A 13,924-nucleotide genomic window follows, 5' to 3' on the forward strand; every position below is an offset into this window, starting at 1 on the left:
TGCAAAAATTTCCAAGAATCGAATGGGAAATTTTTAGTTTTTTTTTTTAGTAAGTAAATAATAAACTTATATATAGGAAACTTGGAATTATTTAAATGGGTAAAGGTCAGGTTAGTCTTTAAAGTGTATAGAAACTCTAGCGGGAAGCGAAAGTCGAACATCATCTTTCTCTTTTCTTTCTTTTACTCCCCCCCCCCTTCTCCTTGTTTTTTAGTTGCCATGTGTTTTAACTCCCCCCCCCCCCCCCTCTTTTCAGTGTCGCTCGTAAGAGATCACACTTGGTCTATCGGCTTTTATTCCCCCGTACATCCTCCTCCCGCACCTCGACTTATTCTATCGTAAAACGACAGCCAGTCTCCGCCTGGTACCGAGTAATCGGACCTTGTTACGTAAGCATGCACCGTTCAATTCCCTCCCGTTTTTTCCACCGTCGCCAACGCATTTCTATACGAGTCAGCGACGAACCGTCCGAGACGCTAAAAAAACCCATCTGGGAAAATAGCGCCCGAAATTGATTCTAATCTTGATAGCATTGTCTATTACGTAACCAAACGCGCTTTAATTCTTATATTTTTGTGTTAAAAGTATTGCGTATAATAATTTGGTTTTAAGATGAAAGAAAATAATTTTTTGACGACGAAGATATTTTTGACGTGCCAGGTAGATTAAAACGAAAATGTTGAAAAAATTCTTAATTGATAGAATCATTGCTATTGCTGAAATTGGAAATCTAAGTATTTACTTTTCTATGAAAGAAACAAATTATTATCTATTCTCGAGGAGGATAATTTTCATACAAAAAATATATCAGTGTATGCAATTCTTTGTACATAAAAAAATAATTACAATCAGCTAATTTAGTAGGCCTCGCACTGTAAATAAGCTTACGTCTTCATTGACTCCACGTTCTCGATATGTCTAAATTGTTGACCGAGCAAGTTGATCGAAAACGTTGATTCAGCTTGAGGACACGAATTTATAACTGCCTCGTCAAATCTACGTTTTGTTATTGACAAACCGATTTGCGAGGAGACATTACAGTTGAAAGGGGGGAGGAGGGAGTGGAGGAGCAAAATAGAGCAATTTTCCACCATTTGGAAAAAAGAAAATACGACGGAGGATCTCCTATTAATTTCGCGCTTGGCTTAATTCGTCGTGAAAGAGCAACAAGAGCCACCGTGCGTTCGTTGCGATTGAAAAACGGTGTCACAGTTGTTTTGGTGCTCATGAAAGTAGAGAGAACCGTGGCTCGATACCACGAACTGCAATATACCGAACCGTCTTGCTGGAGATAGGTTAAGGTTTGCTCTCGCTGTTGCTGCGCTTTTTACAGCGTTGAAACGTTCGAGTAACAATAAAACTATATATATATATATATATATATATATATAGCTAAACCGAACAATATAGAGTGCTCTAAAAAAAATTCTGAAGCCCCACACGATGTAACAAATAGTAAATGCGTTTCGTAGTTTCGTGAGAAACCAAACAGTATTTACATTGGATTCGCGTTGATTTTTAGATTAGACGCACGGCGAGCGTACTATTAGTAAACACGCGCGACGTTACTGGCTAAAAACTTGTAAGAATCCTATAGGCGTATAGGACATAATAACCTTGTACCGTATATACGAATTGTTTACAGTGAGTTATCGCGTCTACTTCAATGTTTACATTCGGTACACGCACTATCCGGAGAGCCTGACGAGTATATTATAGGGACCGTGCACATCAACACAATGATAGTGAGATGAGAATGTGCATTGGTGTATATGGATACTATCAGCGCAAATTATTGGTCAATTTTCGCAGTTTTTCAGTGTAATTTATTTATACGTATACAGTTATACATTGACACTTCGCTATCATTGTGTTGGTGTGCACGGTCTCTATAGATTTCAGTCCTCGAAAAGAGCCACGTGTGTGAACGTACGCGTGTCTTTGAACACGCTCGTTACTGCAATTTCCTCCTGAACCAAGGATCAAAGTCAACGTCAAAAAAATAATAATGCAACTCGTTGGAGTAATTGGCCAGGAAGAGTGAGCTACTTTGGGCAAAAAAAACTTGTTGCGCAAATTAGCTCGTTCCAAGTAGACGGGCTGGCTGAACGTAACCCGTTTAACTCGCCACTTTGGATCGAGCGAATCGTCAATAACGTTCGATCAAACTGTTTCGAAGCAAGCAAGAAAAAAGCAGCGACGAATTACGACCAGTCGATGATGTTGCTATCAATTATTTTGAGCGATACAGCCTAACGGAGAAGAAGCAAGATAGTGTGGGTGTAACGGATGTTGCGCATTTTGTTGTCATTATAATTTTCCAAGTTTTGCATATAACTTTCACCGCCCGCACGTGACAAGCAGCGCGCGATTGCTCGTCGTTTATTTAGCCAACTACACGATCCTCCACATTGTCCTTTCACAATAAAGTGCACGAAACAATTCCTGCACCGTTATTATATATATATATCAAGCCAGAGAGCGTATTAATCTAGGTTCCCTCTCTTATTTGAACAAATCACGCAAAGGCGTAAATAAACGAGTGATTTATGAAAATTTACCGACGGAGCGGTTTCGAGATCCCCTTAAATTCCTCCGCGCTACGTCGACCTCAACTTTTTTCCTCGGTTTAACGGATTTACTTCCGGGTGTGCAGCATTTCCATACACAAAGTCAGCCTCGTTAAGCTTGAAACTCGTGTAATTAGAGGGTCAAAGCGGGCTCTCGCCAATATTGACTTTTAATAGCGCACGATCGATATAATTAATTCAGTTTTCTCTCTTCGACCACACGCGGTTCGTGCACTTCCGTTCTTCCTCGTCGATGAGAGCCAATGCCACCTTTCACTCGATATTATACATATTATTTAGCCGTTACTCTTGGGAAATAACGCTGTGCGGAAAACGATTCGCACTGGCTCGGCTAAACTAGTGCGAGTCGGTGTATAGGGAGGGTAACGCGCGCGTTTCTCGGTCGGTAAAGTAGATAACGCGAAGAGATAACTTAATAACCTTATAAAATTAATCACATCAAAACGAGTTTTTTTAACGTTTTTAAAGACCTCGTGTCCACGTTAGGAGGAAGAAACTATTCGGCCACGTCGGTAAAACAGATTGGAATGACAATAAACATACTTTATCCGCGCAAACCGAGCATAATTCGATCGTTTTACGCTACCTGCGATATTATCAATTAGCGGCGCGCCTCTACTGGTTTGTTCCTGGCCAAATTTCTGATTCCTGTCTTGCAACTCGACCGGATTTTTTTTGGTTCTCGCGGTTAATTGGCCAACGGATCCTGGGTCAAAGGTCACGGAGAAATTCGGAGAAATGCGAAACGGACGAACGGTCGTACTTTAATCGATTGCACTCAGTCTCGTTCTAAAAAAGTTATATATATATATATATACCGACGTTCATCTATGTCTGCACATTTTATACAATTTTAAAACTCCAACGTTCTCAATTCCAGTTTGTTCCGGTACAGCCTTAAGACTCGCCAGTTTGATTAGCGTTTCTAATACAAGTTAATTGGTAAACTGATCCAAGGTTGAAGGTCACGGTGATTCTTTCTAGTTCAGAGTTTAGATTGCGTTTGGGGATTGAAATTGCGAGTCTTTTCATTTACTCCGAACTAATTGAAGAGTAGAATTACGCGTCCCTGGCACGGTTACCGAATCGTCGAATTAAACCTAATGCTTCGCTCTATTCGGCAATTAAGCAAATCTCCCTCCTTATAATTCTCAGCGACTCCCAGAAAATTTCAACGACTATTTCCACTCGAAAGCAGCAAATCTGCCACTCTGCAGAAATTGTGTGCTCGAAATAAATATTGCTATCGAGCAAAATAAATATTTGTCGTTTATATCAATTCAGTCTCCATTGTTTGGAAGCAATATATCGACGAGAGGTGGAAATTTCAGAACGAAAAATTCTCCTGGTCCCAGTCTAGACTGGAAACAAACAGAGTATCGATAAACTAAATTATTTTGGCTCTCTTTGAAATTAATTTATTTAATTAGATCAAAGGTATCGGAGAGCGAGAGAGTCTCCGTTCAATTTTAGCTGGGGGGAGCTTTCGAACTGTAGCAGCTCGCGTCTGTAAAAATTCGGGCTTGATAATACCGTGAGCAAAGTGCTTCGCTTGAAATTCTTCGGCTGATGTGAAAATATTCAACAGTTGGCTCCAAGTCAACGACAGTTTTAGCTGTTTCCAGCCGGCTCTTTCGGCATTTTCTCTTTTCATATGAAAATAGATCGGTCTGCCTCGAATCTCTACAAACCTCGTACATTGACTCGTCTGCCACCGACAATTTTCATATACACGGCTTATAGAGAGATAGAGTCCTCTCTCCACGTCTTTGCAATTGTTTATTCTGCTTTTCTTCTCATTAATAATCGATGTTAGAAAATCAGCCAATGAAATTCTGCCTAGTTCGTTATTGTTATTATAAAATAGTGTAATGACGTAATTGTGGCGCATAATTGAAAAAATCTCAGACCAAGAACGGAACGTTCTTATCGTATGAAAAGCAAAAAAAAGAAAAAAAGAAAAGATTCGAGTGTCGTTCTGTATTGGGAACGAGGATAAAGGAGGCTATTCGATACTGCGATTAATGAAACCGGATGATGTACCGGAAGAGAACTTTTCCTTGATAAGCAACTTCCTGTATCGCTATTCTTCCAAACAAGAAAATAAAAATTCTGTGAATCCTCATTTCCCAAATTCGAATCGACTATCGATCGTTCCCTTCGAACAATCGACAATGTTTCTTTTGTTGAAGGTAAGAATTTATTTCGATAAAATTCAGGTAGTTTTTGTATAAAAAGAATTTTTTCTTTACAAGTGATTTAATTTTTTGTCACTATTCTCTCAAACAATAAAATAAAATTTCCAAATTGAAATTAACAATTGATTATTTCCTTAAAAAATCGATTTTTTTTCGAGAATAGAGCCAATTCTATACAGAACTCACGCACGATCAACAATCTACCAATTTGTTAAAATGATAAGCACTGTAAACTTGGTTAAAAGTAGAGCCGATTCCACGTAACGGCTCGCACGATTGATTTCCAGTGATAAAGGTCCAATTACTTCCGCAATAAACAAGAGACGAGGAATCGTTAATGAAAGTTTCAGCGGGTCGAGACTCATTTGGGAGAGTTATTGCGGTGAAAAATAAAATTGCGCGTTTTACGAAGACCGGAATTCAGTAACAATGGAGATAAACGACGTGGGAACGATTCCTTATTCGCAAGATGCGCCATATAAGTGGCATTGTGTTAGTAGGAAGTGCATAATAGTGCAGAAAGTGAGACAATTCTCTTCTTTTCTTCGGCGAGAACATTGCACCACGCCAGTACATAGGGATTCTATTAAAAAATAAAATAATTTGCAAACATCATCCGAATCCAACTAAGCTCTACCATAAAGATCATTCGTGGTCTGCAAAGATGAAAAAAAAATAATCAAAGAGACAACGAAACTCTAAAAAAAACATTGAACTTTGGTAAATTTCATTGAGATACAAAAAATTAAGATAACAATCACGTGGTAATAATATAAAACTGGCTTGAAGATCAAGCATGCCTAAATTATAAAATACTGGAAGCTTAACGGGGGAAGGACAAATTTACGGAATAAATTGGAAGAGCGGAGTAAAGTGAGGAAGGAAGATGATTTGAATAAAATAAATTGGGTAAAGGAGGAGGATTTTGCGTTAAATTGTCGAGAGGGAAAAATGCGGTATTTCCAGCTGTTACCGGGAGGCCTGATTAGAATGACACGTTGTTGCTCTCTCGGCGCACCTTGTCCGCATTCGATTATACATACGAGACGCTATTTTCGAAAGTACTACACCGGGACAACGCGAATCGCTCCATCTATGTTGGCTACATTGTACTACACGCTTAATATTCAGCTTGAAATTCATTGTACTTTATTGTGCAAAGAAGTTTAGCCTGTTTACGATACTATATCCCTTTCGGTCTTCCTATCGTTCATTGTTTCGTTCATCGCGATAACGCATCCGTACACACACACACACACACACACACACACACCACTGTTTAAACTTTCCTCCTATAAGGCAGCTCACTTTGCAATTTCTCCATTTCCTCTCATGGAAATCTAATGTTCATTTTTCTCGTTACGTCGTATTCCCCTCTTGCACAAATTTATATTATTATTATTATTAATCTTGGCATGTGTGGAATACAGCACGTAAATAAAGAAAAATATATATCGTGACTTTGATCCAGCTTTTATTGATTCCTTATAAGGAAAATGATTCCATGATTTTCTCTTTCATATTTCAAAATTACGTAGGCCGAAGTGCTGCGCCCTGTATATGGGCGGGGCTTGATAGATTTGTACAGCTCGTGGCTTTGCCAGATTAAATAAGGCGAGAGAAGAAGCTGTAAGGCGCGTTCGAGGATAAACGCACCTTAAGCGGCAGCTTCGAGTAATCAAATCGGTGAATGGTACGGCCGGACTAGGTCAGTCCATAGTTCTATAGATATTACACTATTATAGGCAAGGTCGTTCCCCCTCTGACTCAAATATACCGCGCATACCTCCGCCCCATTGCACTCCATTACACCTCGACTTACAAATTCCATTCGTATTTACATTTACGCTCGTAATTATTACCAATACATCTTTCAGTCTTCCAAGAACTCTGCGTCGTGATTTATCCTTCTTGCACCTGTTACATTCTATAGCGATCTTAAAATATTGCACACTTTTAATGGCGATTCGGTGGTGTGATATTTAATTTATATATATATATATATATATATATATAAAGTTGAGCAAGTTGTTTGTAAGAAAAATTAACGATAGTTTATCAGGGTCGAGAGTTTGGAGGGTGATAAGAAAATTAGAGAGATCTCATGGATCAGGTAAATATGCTATCACCATAAAATGTAAACAAAAGATAAAGCGAAGGTCCGCCGGACGAAAAGTATGATTCACCTTTGCATATGTTTTTCTTATTGTTGTTAAACGAAGGTTAGAAACGCTTCAGCAATTTTTTATACGAGGAAATTACTTGTTTTCACACAGTGATGCAATTAACGACAGCGAAAATAGTAACAGTTCGGAGGAGTTAAATCGTTGGGGAAAAATTCACAGGATGGAAGGAAAACCACGAGTGACTTTATATATACGTTAAGCATGCATAATTAAGCGTTGCCACGTACAATAAAGCAATTTCACCTTTTTTCCCATGGAATTAACACGAGTAATAAGTTTCGGAAGGAACAATTACGTTTTAAACATCGTTCCGGCAGGCCCTTCGCGAATAAATCTCACGTTAAATTTTTGGTTATTAAAAAAACAAAATTGCTATTTCATTTTTGTGATTTTCTTTCAATTTATATACATTTTGTAGAAAATTGTTCGAGTCTACAAATATTTCCAAAAGAACAATTACATAATAAATATTAAATCGATTAATCTTTCTCGAGAAATTTATAATTTTGCATTTTTGGTTATAAATAAAAAAATAGTACACAATTATTTATATGTTTTTAATAAATTTCATGTTTACTTATAGAAATACGAGAAACTGTTTGGCTCGTTAAAAAAGAGCTTATTAAAGTCAATAAGTAAATTAAAGGTAAATAAAACTGTTCCTAACCTGTAGCTTCCTTTCCGCCGTAAAAGCCCAAATAGCTGTATAGATAACAGGCAGCCATTACAAAGCACCATAACAAAGGAAGATTACTGGGTGTATCAAAAATCTACCAGAGCCTCATTCACAAATCACACAATAAAAGATAACTATAGGCATCAGGAAAAATCAAAGTATTCCCAATAATACCAGAAACATTGAAACGACTCGATGTCCATTGTACCACTTTTTTTTTTTTTTTTTTTTTGCAAAATATCAATTTTTTTTATTTACCACAATAACATCACTTTCTTCGTCTATCCTCTCAGTTTTTACTTACTTTTTTGTTTTACTCAAAAAACATTACACTTTATACATTCTTTTATATAAAATATTATTTTCATTTTCCACAATAATATTTATATTGCTTCACCCTCCACTCTTAAAATTCTTCTTGTTTAATTTAAAAAACTGCACATTATATCGTTTAATATAAAACATTTTTATTTCTCACTGTACAATAATCATAAGTTCTCCATCCTTTCAAGTTTTATATTTGTTTTTATTAAAAAAATTCACTCTCCAACTATATATACCAGAATATTTTCATTTATTCTATTCACTAGCTTCAAGATGTAGTCTTAAGGTGGCTCGATATCCTTGGACGTTTAACAGCGTTAGATTCATCGATGCAACGAGTTCTCTCGGATCGCTATTGAAACGTTATTAAAAGTTAGTGGCACGCGAAGAAGGTCGCGACGGAGCGAGGAGGACGGAAAATTTTGACACTGGACGCGTCGAGCGCGAATCATGCGAGAGGCACCGCGTGCAAGTGTTAATTGCCAATAAAAGCATTTCTGGAAGAAAAAAAGCGCAGACACTATCTTATCTTTGCTATCGTCACGATAAATCTCGTTGCGTGGGAGGCGAAGACGCTTCGGCGGCTTGTACACTCGGCTCCTCCAGTCAATTTGATTTCCCAATACGCGCCTAAAGCTAAATCGATTTTGTTGCTTCATCAAATTCCACCTGCGACGAATTATCTCGCTGCGTTAACTGGATTAGCTCTTCCACTTTTAGCTCGTCGCCAGTTGGGAGATTATTATTAGTTTCATTCCACGCACGTCGACTGATAGGCAAACAAAGCCTAAATGAGAGAGAGAGAGAGAGAGAGAGAGAGAGAGAGAGAGAGAGAGATTTTCAAAAGTGGCACTGTATTAAAAATGTGTAAAATTACACAGAGAGAAAATAAATTGTCATTTCGACTTTCTATTTACGAATGACAATAAGTTTCCCAATATACAATGTAAATATATAATAATTATTCAGTTAATTATGCTGTATATTTATATCGTATCAGTTTGTTGAAATAAGAATTCATTTTAATTAGTAACAATTTAAAAAAGTATTTTGTATTTTCACAATATTTTTTTTCATTACAGATAAATATTGATACTGTTATTATTGTGTGAAGTTTACAATGATTGTAATAGTAATTTTATCAATTTTATACAGGAATTGCTGTGGAATTTTTGTGCTTCGTGAGAATAGCGATAAAATGAGCCAATAATTTACAATATTGGACTTTTTTGTCGTTTACAGCATTTTTGTAAATATTTTCAGTGAAAGTATCGCAGTCAGCCGAATTTCAGGTCATCGTGAGGAATGCATGACCGAGCATGGTTCGTTAATCGTTATAAAACTTGAAAAGTAAGCACAGTCGCAGCATCAAATTTTGCATCCCGAGAGAAAATAGAAGATTGCAGGGAGAAGAGTGAAAGATAGCAGCTGCATGGCTAATACGTGTAATTCACACGTCACGACAAGAGGCGGGAACCATAGGGGGCGTACTTTCCATCTCTGACTAATCGCAAACTAACAACAATTCACCACGAAACAGTTTCGAATTTCGCAGGAAAACGCATTTTCGACCAATTCAAACTTATTGACGCACTTGGAATTAAGTATTTATTTAACGGAAAAACTCAAATGAAATTCTACAAATAAAAATATTACAGAATCTGTATTGCTTGAAAAACTTGAAAGCATATATTGCAAAAAAAACTCGTATCTCTAGAAAAATAAAAATGATTAAAATTGCTTATAAAAAATTTTCAAAATGCCTCAATATTATCATTGAGAAAAATCTAATCTGCACAAAATTCATATAACTCTAATACAACGATACAAATCTTCTCTAAACAATATATATCCGACGCGTTTGAACCAGCGGACCTTATAGATATATAGCTACCGAGAAAAAAGGAAATATATCGTATAAATTTGAAAAGCGAATCCTTCCGGAAGAGTCATTTTACTTAAATAAACGATTAGTTGGAAATAATTCAGCGAGAGATTTATCGGTACGGAGGTAAAATTTACGATCGGTCTCAGTCATTATTTTTATGGGGTTGGTTGAACGGAATAAATTTCCCGTGTAAAGTGGACGAAGCAAGAAGGTTCTTCTGGTGAAAATTTTCCGGCGTATCGCAGCAGCGGAAGAGACTGGGATTCGCAAGCCACGTGTGCGCGAGTGCACGTTAAGCCCATAAACCGTTCCCCGATCAATATATATGGCCATGGGGTTCCCCTTCGCGAAACGCGCCTAAATTCACGGGGCACCCTAACCACGTCATCCTTCGCTCCCCCCCCCCCCCTACTCTCTCCACAACCACACGCCACTCTCTTCCCACTTCCAGCAGGCTTTTACGACCCCCCATAGAACTTTCATGAAACTCCACTTGCGGCAACTGTATTTTTTACGGCCGCTTTACGTTCTCATATTGGAATTGCCGCAGGTTTCGACGTAAAAACCACGAATCCTAAAAACTATTAATTTTTCACCTTTATTGCAGCAGCTTTTACTCGCCATGGTCGGATAAAGGCCTATTGTTTGACTCCGATTGCCCGTATTTGTTTCTTCTCGCAAACCTTTTCAGCGATACTTTCGACCCAAACTCGAGTCTGTATTTATCGTTGCTTGTAATTTATCTTAAGGTTGGTGCACAGCAGGATTAACTCGGTTTATACACGTTTCGATGGAAATTTGTGCTTTATTGTTATTGCAGATGGATTTAATTATATGGTGCAATAATGAATGAGGTTTTTTTTGTTTTGCAATAAGATTTTTTTGATTGATTTTGGTAGGTCCCTTTCCTTTCTCGCTACCCTCCTGAATGATTCAGTTTTGGTGCCAGCACCCTGCCAGTTAAATACGAGGTACTCGGGCACGTTCGTGTAATTTTTCTACAGGGTGACTCATTTGCGGAGGGTCGAAATACGACTCGTGATGAGTTTCTCGCGGTAGAATCATAGATTTTGCGGAACAGTCGTCGAATTATCCACAAGTCGAAGATTCCACGCACCGAATGCTTCGTTGCATTCGAAGCTTGGCAAATCGCTTTTTTGTAGATGCGCCAGTTGCGCTTAATCCGTTACAGCAATTGGATAGACTCGACTGAACGAACGGCCTTTAATTGGAACCCTTCTCAATCGAAATCCTACAAAATGGCTTGCCTTATGATCGTGCAAAGCTTTCCGTAAGGCACGTATCCAATGTAAATTTTACTCTTTTTATTTAATTAATTTCAATCGAAGAGAGATGGATAATATGATGAAATACTCAAAAATGTCACGATTTGCTTTATAATTATAAAAAAAAAAAAATCATGTTTGATGATTATCCAGGAAAAGTTTTTGTTTAGTCTTATTGCAAAAGGAGTATTAAATTTATATTTGATAATTAAATTAATTTAATTATTTGTTTTGTAATGCGATTAAACGGTCGATTGACCCAACTACGAGGTCAAAACACCTATACTGAAATAGAAAGCTTTTCATGGACACACATCGAATAGAAATTTGACAATTGCTTTACAATGCAACTAAACGTTCAATTAAAATCTAACCGAGCTTGCGTAACGAATTTGTTTGAATAAATAGAAATTTGTTGTGTCGAACGGTGAAACTGGCATTTGCACAAATAAAAATAAGCCTAGCGATTGGATAAATATCTGCAAGGCGTATTGCGAGGTTTTACCTCACTGTGCACTTTTACTGCAGGTATATCTATATAGAAGCCTGCACAAAGGTTGGAGTGAAAATTGAATCGCTGCCAAAGCTCTAAACTCGAGCTCCTTCACAGAATAATAAAACTATCGAGTTTCGTGGAAAAAGGCCAATGTCAATAAGCATCCTCGTGTCAAACTGTAAAGTGCACAAAATATTCTTCAAAAGATACATCATGCGTCCCTTGAATCTCCTCACGAATATCCCACGATTCCCGTTGTATTCTCTCATGGAAAATTCTTCCCAATTTGCCAATAAGTTTCTCTCCAACAAGTTCCAGCTATTTCCACCAGCAGTTTAACCACTCGTTACAAACATTCCTATACGATTTCATTCCTTTAATTTCTCCACGAAGAATGATAAATAGGTCTAGTGGAATATTTTTTGTTGAACGATTAATTGGGAATAAATATTTATTACATTTTTTATTATTTTGCTTTATTAAAATTAAATTGTATTTTATAAGACAAATTTGCTAGAGAGAGAGAGAGAGAGAGAGAGAGAGAGAGATTGAATAAAAGAATTCTCGCAGTTGGATATACGCCGCAAGGGCACGTGTGACCACTATTGATTACTACGATGTGCCAGGAGGTTTTGTATAGGGCTGAACTGAGGGAGAGAAAGAGGAGGGTGGGGGGAGACACGTGGAGTGGGAAGAACGATCGTGACCCTCCGTCAACCCTCGCGCTGGGACCTGCCAAGAGTCAGCATTGAAAATAACGTATCGCGCACACTGAAAACAACAGGAAAAACTCGAAATGCACGAACAACCTCCTCCCACGAAATACGAGAATCTCAAGGCGCGTTGCAGGACCCTAACTCGAAGCCTAAATTGTCATAAATCGTACAAGATTTCGTAAGAGTTATATCAGAAAGATCGAACACTTTCTACCATTAAAGCGAGGAGAAATGTACTTGAGCGCAAGGACGCACTTGGGCAGGTGTCGTATCCTTTTTTGCTTCGAGTGTAACTATCACGTAATCGACGTATATGGTATCCCTTGGTACCCCAACTCATATAACACTGACAGTTTATCAATTGCTCAATCCCAGGCAGAAAATGGTAATTACGAGATTGATCGAGAGGCCATTCTCTTGTAGTTGTATATATCCAAGTGTACGAGCGAGAGAGAGAGAGAGAGAGAGAGAGAGAGAGAGAGAGAGAGAGAGAGAGAGAGAGAGAGAGAATTGGATAAGGACCAAGCTACGAGCGGACGGATAACAAGTTTTGAAACCGAGGGAGAATTAGAATCCAGCTTAGAACTGGATTGATTCGGGAATGATGTGCCGAAGAGAGTAGAGAAAGCGAGGAAAATTTATTGGATCCGAAAGTGGACGTGCAATGAATTGGGATTTAACGGTGGATGGTCGTGTGGAAAGTGACCACCCGGTATAGTATATTTTGGCGTGGGAGGGGGTGTGTCGAGGTGTAGAATGGTCGAAGAAGGCGAGACAGCGTGGGTTTCTGGAACCTCGTATAACCCACAAACGCTCCAGCGAGCATGTCTTGTCCTCTTAGTGTGGCCACTCCATCTTCCAACCCCCCCCCCTCCCTTTCCCCCCTATTTTATATTTTAACGACGCAAATCCTTGGCTAGAGACGAAAATCAGTCGATTTACTACCAATATTTATCATTACGACCAAACGCTTCTCGACTTGCTCACTGATTCTTGGAAAGAACTATTGTGTTCCTTTTGTATACACAGGAGCCTTCACCTTCCCATCGGTTGGAGTATCAACAATAAATCTCGATGATACTGATCGTAAAATTCGTAAAGTTTACTAATGATGCACGATTTAGAGAATAAATTATATTAACGTATGATTTGGTGTCCAGGATTAAGATAATTTTTGTTTGTTTAACGTAAATAGATATTTCAGTAATTATTCTTCTTAATTTGTTTATTTCGTTGGAGGAACGTTGGGTAAGATACGCGTTATTGATGGGAGCAAACGAGAATAACTAATAGAATAGCGCGTAGTACGTTCATCAATGGGTAAGGTTCGCGTGGAGTAGAATTTTGCATTCCAGCCGCAAGATAGCTCCACCATACACAACGTAATCGTAACGCTCGGTATGGTCGGTATTGCATCGGTATTCAAATAACGTGTACAATCGCACGACTAGTATTACCAAATTTCAGCATCGACGGTGGTAAATCTAATGCTGCACAGGAACTGCCAACAAATTTTCTGGTTAACACGCACAGATTGGTTTAAAAAATAGAAAATAAAATAAC

General features: G+C 38.2%; 1 protein-coding gene across 4 annotated transcripts in view; it reads right to left on the bottom strand.

Moving 5' to 3' along the window:
• The window catches only part of siz (Brefeldin-resistant Arf-GEF family protein schizo), a 65,080-nt gene that overhangs the window by 36,687 nt on the left and 14,469 nt on the right, over positions 1-13,924 (bottom strand). Inside the window, exon 1 of one of the 4 annotated variants that reach the window (XM_066742153.1) lies at positions 7,643-7,728. The exons of the other annotated variants lie outside the window; for them this stretch is intronic. Within the exon in view, the coding sequence (XP_066598250.1) occupies positions 7,643-7,713 (71 nt within the window). The 5' untranslated portion in view covers positions 7,714-7,728. Of the gene's footprint in view, positions 1-7,642; positions 7,729-13,924 lie in introns of those variants that run through there. 4 annotated transcript variants of the gene reach the window in all.

Source organism: Prorops nasuta, unplaced genomic scaffold, assembly GCF_024137725.1.
Source record: "Prorops nasuta isolate Cenicafe-Biocafe unplaced genomic scaffold, Cenicafe_Pnas_1.2 PNAS00027, whole genome shotgun sequence".
NCBI lineage: Eukaryota > Metazoa > Arthropoda > Insecta > Hymenoptera > Bethylidae > Prorops > Prorops nasuta.